General features: G+C 35.3%; 2 protein-coding genes across 2 annotated transcripts; both read left to right on the forward strand.

Moving 5' to 3' along the window:
* The first annotated feature begins 4,007 nt into the window (after positions 1-4,007).
* On the forward strand, positions 4,008-11,227 carry LOC140864046 (snRNA-activating protein complex subunit-like). Its single transcript, XM_073267941.1, has 11 exons — positions 4,008-4,347; positions 4,524-4,576; positions 5,790-5,856; positions 5,941-5,996; positions 6,139-6,331; positions 6,404-6,492; positions 6,589-6,676; positions 8,745-8,840; positions 10,287-10,412; positions 10,501-10,767; positions 10,865-11,227. The coding sequence occupies exons 1-11, from the start codon at positions 4,210-4,212 to the stop codon at positions 11,144-11,146; spliced, it is 1,455 nt and encodes a 484-aa protein (XP_073124042.1). The 5' UTR covers positions 4,008-4,209; the 3' UTR covers positions 11,147-11,227.
* A 1,253-nt stretch (positions 11,228-12,480) lies between these two features.
* Positions 12,481-14,754, forward strand: LOC140866816 (uncharacterized). Its single transcript, XM_073271870.1, has 3 exons — positions 12,481-12,756; positions 13,009-13,173; positions 14,395-14,754. The coding sequence occupies exons 1-3, from the start codon at positions 12,531-12,533 to the stop codon at positions 14,427-14,429; spliced, it is 426 nt and encodes a 141-aa protein (XP_073127971.1). The 5' UTR covers positions 12,481-12,530; the 3' UTR covers positions 14,430-14,754.
* The last annotated feature ends 366 nt before the right edge of the window (positions 14,755-15,120 follow it).

Raw genomic sequence — 15,120 nt, forward strand, 5'->3', positions numbered from 1 at the left:
AGAAATTTTCAGAAAAACATTGGCTTTTGATTGTTATGCACTTTGTTCATGTATTCCTTCCATCATGCTCATGTTTTCTTCAACCATGGTGCATCTCGCTGCTGGCCAGGGGTCTTGAGGTCGTGTAAGGGTGGTCTGGACTCGAGTGGCTTGAGTGGTTCGAGCCAAACGAGCCCAGAAAGCAAGCTAGGAGATCGGGTGTCCTAGATCGGCGCAGGTTAGGGTTTAAAGGAAAGGGTGATCGGTTAAGGTGTAGGAGGTGCATGGGGCTGTGGCCTTGGGCTGGTTTGGTCCGCCCCGACGTGGGCTACGTCTGGGCGGCAGATCTTCGGCCAGGAACGGCCGGAGCAGGGCGGCAGCAGCCCTAGAAGGGCTGCTGCTCGCGGCCGTAACAGAAACGAAGGGGGGGCTTCGGGTTATGGGTTTGGGTTGGTCTGGGTCGGGTCTTGGGGTCAGGGTCGGGTCAGTAGGGTCTAGGGTCGGGTCAAGTGAGTCCGGGTCCGGGTTAGGTGGGCCGGGCTCGAGTATTTTTAATTTTTAAAGTATTTTATGATTTAATTGGTTTTTGGGCCATTTAATTTGAAATAAAATGTTTTGGGTTCCATTTAATTACTTTGGGTTAAATTTAAGTATTTGGGCTTAATTAATTTAATTAAGTGAGCCCACTAATTTTTATGGGCTTTAGGGCCCATGGAAGTTATTGGGCCAATCTTTGGGCTTTAGGGCCCATTGGGCCAAAATAGGTTGTTATTGGGCCAGGAAGGTTTTAATGGGCTTTAATTAATTAAATGGGCTTAGAATAATTTTTATTGGGCTTAAGTATGTTATTGGGCCAGTCTCTGTGTTAATGGGCCAAATTTAAGTAAATGAGCTTGAGTGTTAGGGCCAGCAGTTCAGTACAACCCATGAGAAATTGCATGTGTCCTGAATATATATTTAATTATTTTTATGCATGGAAGTTATTTTTATATTTATATGATATTATGAAATTAAATTAAATATATATGAAGGACACATATTTTATTTAAGTACATGCATTCATGAAATAATTTTTATGCATGATTTAATGTTTAAGGTTGAGCAAAAGAAAATATTTTATGTTGGAAGTTGAAGTAGTGTGACAATTTGAGGGGGATTCGTCCCCATATGTGAACTATTGAAGGGCAGTTTACTGCCAATTTAAGAGGTGATTCGTCACCGCCACGTACGTTGGTTTCCACGCTGATCAGTATTTGATGTATGATTTAAGGTTACACTATGGATACAACCATGTGATGTTAGAAAATAATTTGCTCAACAATGTTTATGTATTATGTATGATTATGATATTTAAGTTAATTTAAGTTATGTTATGTCATGATGTTATTTTAAGCATGCTCATTCATGTATATGTTATGTATTAGTATTAAAGTGATTTAAATTATTTTAAATCCTTGTTATGTTAGCATGTTGGGCTTCTAGGCTCACTACACTGGTATGATGTAGGTGAGTTCGTAGAGGACGTAGTACCCACCGGAGGCGAGGACGTATGAGCAGACTGGCAGTGATCCCCGTGACCGTGATAGATATCTGAGTCATGATGCATGTTTGAATATTCTAGCACGTTAAATATTTTTAATTATTTTCAGTGGTTGAGTTTTTGGATAATTTATTTAAATATTTTCGGTGCATGCAGTTTTTAATTATTTTCTTATGACAGCATTTTAATTACGTATTTGACTCAAATATTTATTTTATTAAAGAATGCATTTTTTATTTAAGTTATTTATTTATTTAAAATCTTTTTATTTTGGTGCATATATGTATGGGCATGTATGTACATGTTATATTTAGTAAGTATAAAAAAAAAAAAATTCGCATATTTATTTATTTATTAATTATAGAGTTAGGGTCGTTTCATAGTTAGATTCACAATCAAATATAAACAAAAGTTTCCATACATAAATAAATAAATAAATAATATATATATATATATATATATATATATATATATATATATATATATATATATATATATATTACCTTGTTACAACTTATCGAATTTAACAAGGATTCAGCCATTTTAACGCTAAGTGGAAGTTCACTTTCTCCCCACTTAAACAATCTTGGAAAACAATGTATCGCACGAGGTTTACCAAGTGATGGGACTCTTTCATAAACCCATGCCTACGACAAAAATTTATGATAATTAGTATTTAATATGAAAGTATCACAATTTTTACATACAAAACAAACTCACCATCATTCCAACAATGCAACCATCAACAGATGCTTTCTTTCCTATCTTAATTTTTGAATAACCAAGATGCTCATGAATTCCTTCACGCAAGAATCTAAAGGCGGCATCTCCCCATCCATAGTCAAAGAAAGTATCCAAATCATCCAAATACGGAAAAATAAACCTTGGCGTAACATAGTTACTAACAGGAAATATAATTGTGTTGAAAATTAATAAAATATAAAATCTAATAAAATCATTCACACCAATGTCCGAATTGTCATGAACTAATTCCAAAAGCTTATCTTTTATCATTCTTCTCTTAATAATAACCATTTTTGATCCAAAATGACGATAAAAAAACCCCGATCCCATTTTCAAATCAAGATTAACAGGTTGCCCAACACTAGGCAACCCTATTACGATAGAGAACTCCGGTGAAGTGAATGGAACCATCAGACTTGAGCCAAATCGGAATTTTGAGGTTTCTACTTCGAATCTTTTAAGAATTGAATCAATTCTACAAGTTCCAATGGAACAGGTTGGGCATCTTCAGCCAAGGTCCAAGTGGTGTAGCCTTTATCCTCCCCATTTGCCTTTCACTTAGTTTTGGGACTAATTTTTCCATAACACCTAAAAAATATGGTGGCGAACAACGTGAAAATGCTTCTTTGCCTCTTGATACAATACCAGCAATAGGGTCATCATTGTTTCTCCTTTTTCGTGACATTCTGATACAAAAAACATACAAATTCACCAATTATCTTAGATAAACAAACAATTCAGAATAGTTCTTATCAAAACTAAAACAAAAAATTAAAAATTCAGTATTTCAAATTCATACAGATGATCGAAACCCCAACCAATATATCAATACAATTATAATTTTGAAAATAATAAAAAATTCAAACCAGATCCTAACATAATTCAACGCACCAAAAAAATGCATTTGGAAACAAAATAGAAGAAACTCTCACACATATACAAATACCACAAATATTTTTCTTAATTGTCACAGTCGTACAAATAACAAAACTAAAACTTTGTAAACCAAAACCTAACACTAATTTCAACTAAACAATTTCCAATAGTTTTATAGTCGAAAAAATTCATGAAAATTTTTTCGAACTACGAAAGAGTAATTTTGCCCAAAAACACAGAAATATACATTACACAACATAAAACCTAGAAATCGAACCACTAAACAACAAAAATATTGGTAGTAGTCGGTTTGAAAACCCAGTGTAAAGATGAGCTTACACTTGCTTCGTCGGCCTGTTTTCCCTCTGAGGTCGGTTGCTCGAATAAACTCGAGTTCTCCCAACTCCGCCGGGAGTTTTCCTAGCTTTGTCTCAACTGATCTCCGTTCAAGTCCCCGTGAATTCGAGCCGCTGTGAGTTTTCCTAGCTCTGTCTCAGCTCTGATATCCGTTCAAGTCCCCGTGAATTTTCCCACATGCAATTTCTGTCCCGGCTCTGATCTCCTTCAAGTCCCCGTGAAGTTCCCAGATGCAATTTCTGTTCTCGATTTGAGTGGGAACAAAAATAATTAATATACTTCACAATGAAGCAGGGGTATAATAGTAAAAACCAGTTTAGGGAGTTAATGAAATAAAATACATTGCAGCAGGTAGTGCAGACAAAAAATAAATACACGGAAACTGAATCCAATTGAAACATTGGGTAGAGGGATTTAAGCCCAATTAACCCTTGATAGGACCAAAATTATTATTTTTAAATAAATATAAATAAAGTCCAAAAATATGTTTTTGCCCTCGGCCCGTGCGGCCCAATCCCTTGCCCTCATCGTACCGTAAGGACTCCTCCTCTATCCCAGCTTTAACCACCACCAGCAACGGCCGCGGCAGCCGCCGGAAAATCGCTAAATAATCATAATCATAAGATAACTGCAAAAACCTGTTCTTGTTTATCGAACTTGTTATTCTGTTCCTAGGAGTATTTTTTTTTGTCTGTGGAGTTCGTTCACCATAAATGTTGTCTGGAGATGATGATGGAGGAGAAGACCTGCATGTTTCAATTCCACGTGGTGGTCCAATATATGTTCCCAACATGGTTAGTCCAATCACGAAAGTATCAGCCTTCGAGATTTCTGTATCTCGTGAACTTGAGGTATCAGCACCAATTTTGTTACATTGCATTTGCAATTCCGTGCCTTTTGTTTTGTTTCGTTTTTTTTTAAAAAAATAAAAAATTCCTTTCCTACTTAAATGAGTCATTCAATATCCATACGATGCTATAAATTTCTACATGTTTTTACGTTTGTGTCATTCTTTTCCTAATTGTAGAGTTTGAAAAAAGAGCTGGCTAGTGACACGCTGGAGGAGTGTGAAGAAATTATGTAAGCATTGGACGCCATCCTTTTGTTGAAATCGTTGCTCATTGTTATGCTAAGCTTTGGCACGATTTGTATATAGTGTTTTCCTGCTGCAGCAGCAGTTCTTGTCTTATCTGTCCCTGTTGAATTATCTGGCTTTTTCGACAGATGTATTACTTATTATCTTGAGCAGTTCTTGTCCTCGGCAATTGTCTATATTGATTTGTTTTGTTGTTCTGCACACTGGAGTGCTGGTTGGTTTTTGGATGCAACCTTCTCTCTAAGAGTATGTTAGTTGTACACAAGGAACATAAATTTAGGACATCAAGAACTTGTTAGGGTGATGGATCCCATTCTCTTGTTACTAGACACGACTATGTATTACTAGCTGTGAGTTTTAAGTTTGCCCTTGAGACAATCATGTACTTTGATGTTTGTATTACCTTGAAAAATATCACATACGTGGATATTTAGCTGGTTGTTATAAGATTATTTTATTTGATCTTTAGGCTGTTAAATGTAGCATTTACGCTGCAGTATCACTAACTTTCGTGTAATGGCTGCTCAGTCTATAACCCAAAGTTATCTGCACTTACTGATGAAGTCCCTTGAAGGGGCCCAAGGATTTTAGTCTTCGGGGACCAGTGAAGCTTTTGTTGTTTCAGATGTTTATCATATTTTATTTTCCCACATTCTTTGTGTTATGTCTCTATGGTTTGAAGGTTTCTTTATTTTTCATGCATGTTTTGTTATTTTCTACCTAGTGCTTCTTTCGTCGTTTTCCATTCTCTTGTTTAGTTTACGAAGACATGGAGGACATGCGAGTCGTGCAAACATCTATCATCTTCTTTATTTGAAGAACTACTCTAGAAACTTTTGTTGCCAAGATAACTAGTTAACCTTGTTGGAGGAAAATAGGAGTTTTGCAAACATTCTTCGTGCCGTGTTTCTATGGTTTCTTTATTTTTCATGCACGTTTTGTTATTTTCTCTGTTGGCTTACTTCTTTTTCATTTTCCATTGTTTTTTTAGTTTACAAACACATGGAGGAAAATAGTAGTTGTGCAAACATCAATCATTTTTTCTTTATTTGAAAAACCAATTAAGAAACTGTCGTTGCCAAGATAACTAGTTAACATTGCCGTTGTTGCACTCAAGCACACATGCTTGTTTCTATTGAATATTTCATTACTAGCGTGAGTTAAGCACCTGATGTCTGAAATCTGTGCCTTTAAAAGGGTTGATGAACTCAAAATAATCAGTGAGGATGAGTTAGTGAATATGGCATTTGAAGAAGGTTTCAAGGTAAACTGTTTTGAAATTTTTTTATTTGTTTACTGTTTGGCCTACCTATTTAATGCCTGACATGCTTTTGTGTGATGACCATAGGGTGGTGAGTTGACCGTATACATTTCACAAGATAAGGAAGAGAATTCGAGTCTGAGGTCAGTTGAACAAACTTAGATTTGATTTTATGATTGACAGCATTCCATATTTTTCAGATTTATCATCTCCATTACTTGCTTCATTATTCAAATAGAGGTTTGGTACCTTAGATATATCTGGTTATTACTATTATTTTTTCAGGATATCAGATGATAATGGTGCATCCAGCCTTGAGCATACATGTTCTCAAAGGTCAGAGACAGATATGCTGGCAGTTGTTCCAATTGAATCTTCAGTTGTTCCTCCTAGAGATTCTGACTGCATCAAATCAAATGAAAAGCCTGAAGGGAAGATAAAGAAGAGGAGACGTGGCGATAAGGGCAACTCTCTTGATGTACGGATGCATAGTTTAGTGTTCAGCCAGTGTTTTTCTTCTTAAGCTCAATTTTTATACATTTCCTATCAGGAAAACTGCATTGCAAAGGTGGAGCAGCTCGCTAGAATTAAACAGAAACAAGAAGAAGATAAAGCATCTGTGAGACTACATTCATTCAAGTAGGCCCGTTGGGAAATTCATATGCATGCTATTTTAGATATATCATCCCTTCCTGCTTTTTATGCTGAAGCTGTTTTTCTTTTCTATTGATTCAGCGGTAGTTCCAGGGCTCCTGACTGTGGAACACTCACAAAGAAAGTTGAGATGATAAGATCATTGAAATCTGCAAGTGTTTCAACTCAGGTTGGTGCACACAAATACCATTTTTTACACTCTCACTCCTTCCGTGACATCTAGATATAGTTGTTGGAAACTTGATGATTACAAAACATAAATTAATTAAGACATAGTGTCAACCCTTGCCTTTTTTTTTTTGCGAATAAAGGAAAGATGTAGGTGAGGTGATTTTCATGTATTACAAAATTTGTGCATAAAATTCTATCTTTCCTTGAAATTAATTTCTCCCTCTTAGTTACTGTAAATGTTTTCATGAGATTGAAAATTAAATCTGAAAAATTCTACTCACAAACCATACTTGCCTACTTGGTCTTTAACTCAAAGCTAGAATGGATTTCTGTAGAAGCACCTTCTCTGAACCAGTTGTTAAGACTCCACCATTGAAGCTAATTCTTATGCCTATCAGCAGCAGAGGAGCAAGAAAATTACCCAGGTCAAGAAATAATAGAAGGACGAATTATTTAAGTAATCACTTAAAAAATTATTCAAAATAAAATAGAGATGGTAGAGGCAATGATAACTATCTCTGCCGTATGCATATTTAAAATATCTTGACTGGATGAGTGGAATAGAGGAATGAAGAGGAACATAAATGTAAATAACATTGGTATTTTATAGAATTTCGAAATAAATCCTTTTATGAGCAAGCGAATTCTTTTTTTCATCTCTTTTTTCTGCCTGAAGGAATCCAACAATGATCTCGAATATTACTGACTGCCATGATACACGATTTACACAGCTCCATGCATAGACGACACTCTATGCAAGCATTTACAAGATCTCGATTCTACTACTAAAATAGTCTCTTAAGAATTTGAGACTGGACTAATAGTATATATAGCTAAGAGCCTAGGACAACCATTATCTGGTAGTCGTTTATAAACCACCTCACTACTGGAATTCTGCCTATAGACCCCCACACTTTGTTAATCTAATACTAACATCTATAATGTTCGTCCATCGATTGGACTCTCAAGTTCTGAAGAGGTTCCTTGATCTAGGTTTTGAAGGAGGGGGATGAGATTTTGTATGCATGTTTTTCTGTTGTTTCTGCTCTTACTTTTATCTGTTGAGAAATGATTCCAACACTTCTATCAATTCCTTTGGTTTTTCAAGCGCTAAAATTGTTCTTGAATGGTGTGTGTATGTGGAACCAGAACTTAGCCGTTAGCAATATAGCCATTGTCCTTTTCTCCAAACATTTTCATCCCCAACCCCAATCCTTATTTCCCAAATACGCCCTCTTAATTCTTGCTCCAAATATGAATTTGTACCATTTCTATACTTCCCAATATAATTATTTACATTTAATTGAACTTTTAACCGATCCTTAAATATATTGTACAATTGCTATATAAACCCCCCCCCCCCCCCCCCCCCATTCTACCATTATATCATATTTCGATCAAATATGTATTTTAAAATTTCAAAATCTCACTTTAAACTTTATTCCACAAAGATAAATTCAAACATAATTAATAATAATAATATTTAATGAACAAATCTTATATGATTTGGTTTGCAGAGTGAAGGTTGCCTCCTCGTAAAGTAACTGCAAATATACCTTTTTATCTTCCAAAATCATTTTTCAAAACATTTCCCAAACCATCCCTGAAACTTTAAAATTCAAACATGACATTGCGGTCAGTGCCCTTTTTGATTTGTCGTCCTCATTTTCCCCATAAAAAGTTCTCATCCTTTAGTTATGAAGTACTGTTGCACCTGCCAAAGCTGGGAAAGCTAATCCAAGACAGCGAGGGTCTTTGATGCCTACGTTGTTGGCCAATATTTTAACTGCGTGCTCATTAATATTTACATTTGGTTCAGATGGTTCAACACATTTTTTTGTGATGCTCCTTTTCTTGTGAAAATTAAGAGAATAGCTTAATTCATTGCGTTTTCCACAAAAGCTTTGAAATCAACCTCATCTTTCATTGTTGGTAAACTTTTCCTTGTGCTGCTTTTTTACCCTGTTTTACTTAATTTCTTAATTGAAAACCAGTGAATGATTATGTTGGTCTGAAAGTCATATTGAAAACCTTGTTTTTTTATGGATGTTTGAAATGCTTGGTAGGTTAGACCGTCAGATACCTGTGGTAATTTACCAGTGGATTTTCCTGAGGTCGTGCTGTGTTTGGAGGTTTACCATAACAAACGAAATACATTGAAGGTAAGTTACCATTTCCTTTTCTGTGACTGACGTAGGGATGGAGTTAAATGCATAGAGGTCGATACTCTAATATCTTGCCTGCATACATTCTTAACATCCTTGAACTGCGTACTTTGTATTTATCTTAACATAATATCAACAGGCAAATCATTAATGGTATCTGTGAGAATGATCTACTAGGCAATATATCATGTTGTGACTCTGTCTGTCGACTTTACACTTTGCTCCTTTTGATGAATCTCCATTGCATATTGTTGGTATGTTAGTTTATCCCACATCGGTTGGGTAAATATCTTGGAAGCCCTTAATATAGTATAGACAAGTGCAACCCTCCCCCCTTGACCTAGCTTTTGGGGTTGAGATAGGTCCAAGTCTTACCCAACCGATGTGGAACAAAAATTAACACACCAGCACATGTAACCTGAACATTGATTGCATAGGTAATGATTCCTTTTGTTTATCTCCTACCTTTCTCTTTGGTGCTACGGGGTGTACCACTGAGGATTGATTGTGTTTATCATGATTAACTGCATTTTTTTTTTTTTGGATCTTGATTATTGGTGGTACTCACATGAGATTATGAGTGAGCCAAATTGCAAAGCCTATAAATTTAAAATCAGTAAATTTTTTATTATATCTACAATTAGGGGCAGATTCAAATTGCAGCAATATTTTCATTAAGAGTGACAAAGTGTGCACTATAATGACCTGCCTAAAGTTTATGGTTTGCTGAAGTACGTGAATTGCCATTTACTGATCGATGTGATTCACGACGGTATTTTATCTGATAACATCTTGTATAATAAAGTTCATGTATAGTAAGCACATTGCAAGCTTGTATCTTTAAAACAATGTTTTAACATGATTGCCAAATTGTTGCAGACCATTATCCATTGATCTTTGCATGTTTATACAAAATGATCATATCCATGTGAAGCCTGAAAAATATTGTATTGAACAATTTCTTATTATCTCATATGTATTAACGGCACAAATTTTTTTAAAAGTTTTAGATGGCAGTATTTGATTGTCATAATGTTTTATGAATATGTTGAGTTTATCTTGTAATCAACATCCAAATTTGTTTAAATTAAATTGAATCGAGTACAGAAAGGCTATATATTTGAAATGGAAAACGGTTGAATGTAAGGAATGTCAACTGTTAAAAAATGAAAAAGGAAAGTAGTGACTGTAAATTAAAGCGCCTATCTGTGAAGTATTCTGCTATTGGCTGAGAGCAGTAGTTGTATTGCTTGTACTCTCCAGACTACATGATTGATATGTTGATTTGGTTCCTAAGAATTTTTAGAGGCACTATAGACTTAAGAACAAGTTTACTCTTGTAGAGCTTGTAATATTTGATTAGTTCTGTTTTAGTTTCTTCAATATTTTTTTGACTGATTTTACTCACCGGTAGCAACTGATGGCTTTTTGTAACAATATCAGACTCAAGAGTTTCTGGTTCTAGGACGGCAATTGTTGACAGGCGTAAAAGATAGAATCTACTGTTTGACAGATGAGATAATGGATAAGGCGGGACGGTACAATCCTTCAGGATACTTCTTTATAGAAGTAAATCCATTTAATCTCATGGAAATGCCATTGCCTTGTTTCTCAATGAGCATAACTGGTTATTAATTTCAATATTACGTGTTTGTAGGATGTATTTTACAATGACATGAGGGATCCCTCGGCCATAGACTACAGTATGCCCATACTTGATTGGCTTCAAAACTCAAAGAGTGAGGCCCTTGATAAATGGGAATCCATATTTTCTGGTGAATTACAACAGAAGCAAAAGGCTCTATTTGGGGATGAAAACAAACGGCAGTTGCCTCTGCCACAGTTGAGGACTCTTAACATGCAGAATATTAGATTCTGTGACTTGAGATTTCAAATTGGGGCTGGATATCTCTACTGTCATCAGGTACATTTATCTTTCTCTATTAACACTCATATTTTCTACTTGTGAGGGATAAACATAGCGCAATGGCTTAGTTTAAGCGTAGTAATGACATCCTCAGGGCGATTGCAAGCACGTGTTTGTGATACGGGATATGAGGCTGATACATTCAGAGGATGTACAGAATCAAGCAGTTTATCCACTCATGACATTTCAAACCAAGTTCCGTTGCAGGAAATGCTCTGTTTGCAAAATTTACCAGGCGCAGAAGGTGACTGTGGATGACAAATGGGCGCCATTAAATCCATGCTATTTTTGTGATGTTTGTTATTACATGCTTCACTATGAAAATGGATCTCTGCTTTATACGGATTTCTCTGTTTATGATTATTATCACGAATAGCTGTTATTGAAATATGAATTCTGTACCAGAGTTGGAACAGCTCCGAAGAATTTTACATTTGTTTTGAATTTTTCTGACTTCTCCCTCAGTAAATACCTTTGCTCCATCCCCAATACTCAGCTGGATTTCCTTAATAACAACCCCTAGTGTTCTTGCCATTGGAAGTACGAAATCCGAACCCTGGATACTGGACTCTTAACTAGAACTTTGTGTCAATTTGGTGATATAAGCTTGAGGATGGACCCTGGTAAGATGCAGGATATGCCGGTCTGGAATTCTTGTGAGCTCGATCTCCTTTTGTCTTTAACCCTTCGGCATTATAATTGCAAAATGATTGTTGGAAACTATGATTGCTATTTTTTGAATAGTGAAGGATTATTAATTTTCAATTCCTATACACACCATGACACCAAGCATTGGACTTGTTTATTGATGTTATAAATACGACCGTTATATTGTTATTGATATTAAAATCATACAAATCAGATCATTGAAGACTTTGAAAACAACTCCTGTCAAAAAAAAAAAACTTTGAAAACAACTTAAAGAGAAGTAAATCATTTAATTAATAACTGAGTAAAGTGTTTACCAAAGTCTTCACTGTATTAAGAGATTGTTTATTAAGAAAAAATTCATAATAACTTATTTTTAGAGGTTGCAAATACTACCTAAAATTATTTGCAACGGTTGGAGCCAAAGTTAATAATTAATTAAAAATCCAGGTTTTGACTTAAGTTCTACAAGTAATAAGTAATATATATATATATATATATATATATATATATATATATATATATATTAGATTTGATATTATGAGCACCCATGATGTGCACTTTTGTGTGCACCGCTGACGTGACATTCTTTACATTCAATAGGTGAATGCCACATCAGCAGGTGCACACATAAGTGCACATGATAGGTGCTCACCATATCAAAACTAATATATATATATATATATATATATATATATATATATATTATATCAATTTATTATCTAATTTCAAAAATCAAACGATGCAAAAGAGATTTTTGTAGAGAAGAATATTTACTTGGAAAAGGAAATTTTGTTGCTTCTTTTTTGTAAAGTATTGCAAGCAATATACATATAATTTATACTTAATAAGCTTTTGGTGAATTCGAAGGACCAAAAAAAAGAATTGGAGGAGGAATCACTCCAAGAAAAGTGGGAAATAAAAGAGATGAAAATGAATATTCTTTTAAAAATTAATAGACTAAAATTGATGTACTTGATAAAGTTCAGGGACTCCAAATAGCAAATAAAGAATAGTATAAGGATCATTTCAGAAAATATGATAAACAAGAGGGACGAAAATACAAGTTAATTCAACTCAATTCATTTTGGTGAACAAGCATACTCGGAAATATGTCGGACGGAACCCTAGATGATCATTCGCCCGGGACCGCCGTGAACCATGGCGGCGAACGCGAATGCACCGACAATTCAGCCGCCACAGGTTGCTCAAATTCTTCTGTGGCGGATAGTTTGAACCTTTTGATTTCATCTGTAATCACCGGCTTCGATCGCACAGCCGACGCCACCTCCAGAAGCCAAGACCAGCTCTCCTCTGCTCTCGATCGCCTCACTGGAGGTGGTCAACTAGTTTTTGCTATTTCCATTTTGTACGTGTGTTGAAACTCTTTAATTTAAGCATTTTGTGCGTGGGAAAATTGGATTTATCTAGTGTTCTGAATTCTATACGTATAAAAGGGGTTTTTGGTGATTATAATGTTTGAAAGAAAGAAGACATCTTTATACTGGCTAGTAGTAATTGCATACCAATTTGCATACCAGTTTACTGGGCTATTTGTTATTTTATTTCTTGATTCTCTATTTCATCCAGAGCTTGATAATTTGCTGGAAGATGCACCATCGACTTTCATTATGCAACATTCAGCTAGGATTTCTGGCGTTAGGAAAAGGGTCAGAGCATTAAATTCTGTTCTAAAGTCTATACAACAGCGGATCGACAACATGGATCGAATGATATCAGCTGGATTGATGCGAGGTGCGATTCTATTTCTTTCCTATTCCCCAAATCATTTTTCACTTTGTCCATTTAATGAAGTGGGTTTATTGGAAGTCGGTTGGTGGTTAGAAGCAGCACTAACTATAAAAAGATGTGCAAGTGAATATAACCAGCTTGATGAACCAGTTATTTGAATTCAAATTTTCCAGTAAAGGTGACCTTGAAATTGTTCAAGCCAAAATAATTTGTTTGTTAGGTCTTGAATGCTAACCAAGACCACCAGTCAACGCTCAAGTCAGAGATCACCAGTGTTCAGCTTGACTTTGCACCCTTAACTGTAGATACCTCTTTTTTAGCATGCAAAAGTTAAAATATGAAATCAGTTACGTATCCGGAACTCGCCAAGTTATAAGAATATAAGACTTGGCTACTATCTCATTTCGGTACATATCGTCAACTAGTGAAATTGTAACAAGTACTTGGATAATTTTTTGTCTTGGTGATGGAGGAGGAGAGGGATGAGTGAGGGCAGGAGAAGGTGAGGAGATGATGGTGGTGTGTATTTAGAATGCAAAATTATTCTAATGCCAAGTAGTTGCACAGCAAATATGGAGAGTATGAATCTTGAAAATACTGGTGGCTGTTTATGAAATTTTCGTGTATATTTGCAGGACTTTGCATGCATCAGAAATGGTGGTGTTTGATGTGGTGAAATGTGTCGTTTGTCTTTAATTGCATAATCCACATGCATTTCTGCATTGTTCTTTTGTGCTTCATAGTGATTGATGATTAAGAACTCTGTATTTCCTCCCCATTATTTTGTTCCCCTGGTTATTTCAAATAACCGATGAACTTATTCAAAGTTTCGAAGTTCCTAAAAACCCAATGTAATGATCTGAAATTATTCCTTGTGATGTAAGATTTTTAATGTTCAGAGATAGTTTTGTTGTATGATGTGCCCTGTTTCTAGATTAACAGGTTACTTTCATGAATGGTTTATTATGCAATCCCATATATTCTAAACGAGGGGGTGACTGTGTTTGGTTAATATTCATGTTTAAGTACCATGTACAATCAAAATCTATTTGTTTTCTCGTACAAGTACAATCACCGGTGCTACCCTCTAATTAGTAATTACCCTTACACACCCTCCGATTTTATGGTTTTTCTTGTTTTGTATTTTAGAAGTGTGATAAAGTCGTCTTGTGAGATTATCCAAAGTTGCCTAACGACTATTTTATATATGCCTTGTATTTGCAGATAAATTGGTATCACAAAGAAGTGGACAACAATAACATGATTAACGCACCATCTTCAGTTGCCTTTATTTGTTCCACAGCTAATAAATTTCTGCATTTCAGAAAATACTACACATAGTAGTCAAAATGAGGACTCGTGAAACAATTCAGCTGACAAGAACGTGACAGCATCATGCTAGTCATGTAGTTGACTTCTTGCAACCTTGTTTCGTTTTTGTTTACGGAGTAAACATTCTTGTTGGAACATCCATACATAAACTCAATATTATCGCGGACTGGAAGCATTGTATGAGGAATTCTGTTGTGTGATTTAGAATTCAGAAAGGGCCAACTTCCGTACCTATTTTTGTGGATTAGAGTCTCTGTTGAGACGAGCTTATGCGTGTTGAGAGTCTAATCAAATAATTCTTTTACCAGACCCAACTCGTTAACCGGGTTGTGGTCAATGGTTCTAACTAGGTACGTTATTAAACCGGTTCCAGAATACAAGATAATGGAACAGGAACGATCCTAAACTCTAGTCTCTAAAGTATACTGGACCGGTCCGGTTATTAATTGAGTGTGTAATTTAATGCAATACCAAAACCAAATTGGAACCGGATTAGAATCATTTTTTTTTTTTACTTTTCTTATTTTCATGCGTTATATACTAAGGAATCTATTATTAAGTAAACTTAAAATTTAAAATTTTCCCAATTTTCAATTCTTCAACTGTTCAAAATATTGT

The sequence above is a fragment of the Henckelia pumila genome, chromosome 4 (genome assembly GCF_033568475.1).
Source record: "Henckelia pumila isolate YLH828 chromosome 4, ASM3356847v2, whole genome shotgun sequence".
NCBI classification, from domain to species: Eukaryota; Viridiplantae; Streptophyta; class Magnoliopsida; order Lamiales; family Gesneriaceae; genus Henckelia; species Henckelia pumila.

Excerpts from the sequence above, each read along its gene's own strand:
- LOC140864046 (XM_073267941.1), top strand. The coding sequence starts at position 4,210 with ATGTTGTCTGGAGATGATGATGGAGGAGAAGACCTGCATGTTTCAATT. Across the intron at positions 6,677-8,744 it reads CTGCAAGTGTTTCAACTCAG|GTTAGACCGTCAGATACCTG; the intron begins GTTGGTGCACAC and ends AATGCTTGGTAG. Across the intron at positions 10,768-10,864 it reads GATATCTCTACTGTCATCAG|GGCGATTGCAAGCACGTGTT; the intron begins GTACATTTATCT and ends TGACATCCTCAG.
- LOC140866816 (XM_073271870.1), top strand. The coding sequence starts at position 12,531 with ATGTCGGACGGAACCCTAGATGATCATTCGCCCGGGACCGCCGTGAAC. Across the intron at positions 12,757-13,008 it reads TCTCGATCGCCTCACTGGAG|AGCTTGATAATTTGCTGGAA; the intron begins GTGGTCAACTAG and ends TATTTCATCCAG. Across the intron at positions 13,174-14,394 it reads ATCAGCTGGATTGATGCGAG|ATAAATTGGTATCACAAAGA; the intron begins GTGCGATTCTAT and ends TTGTATTTGCAG.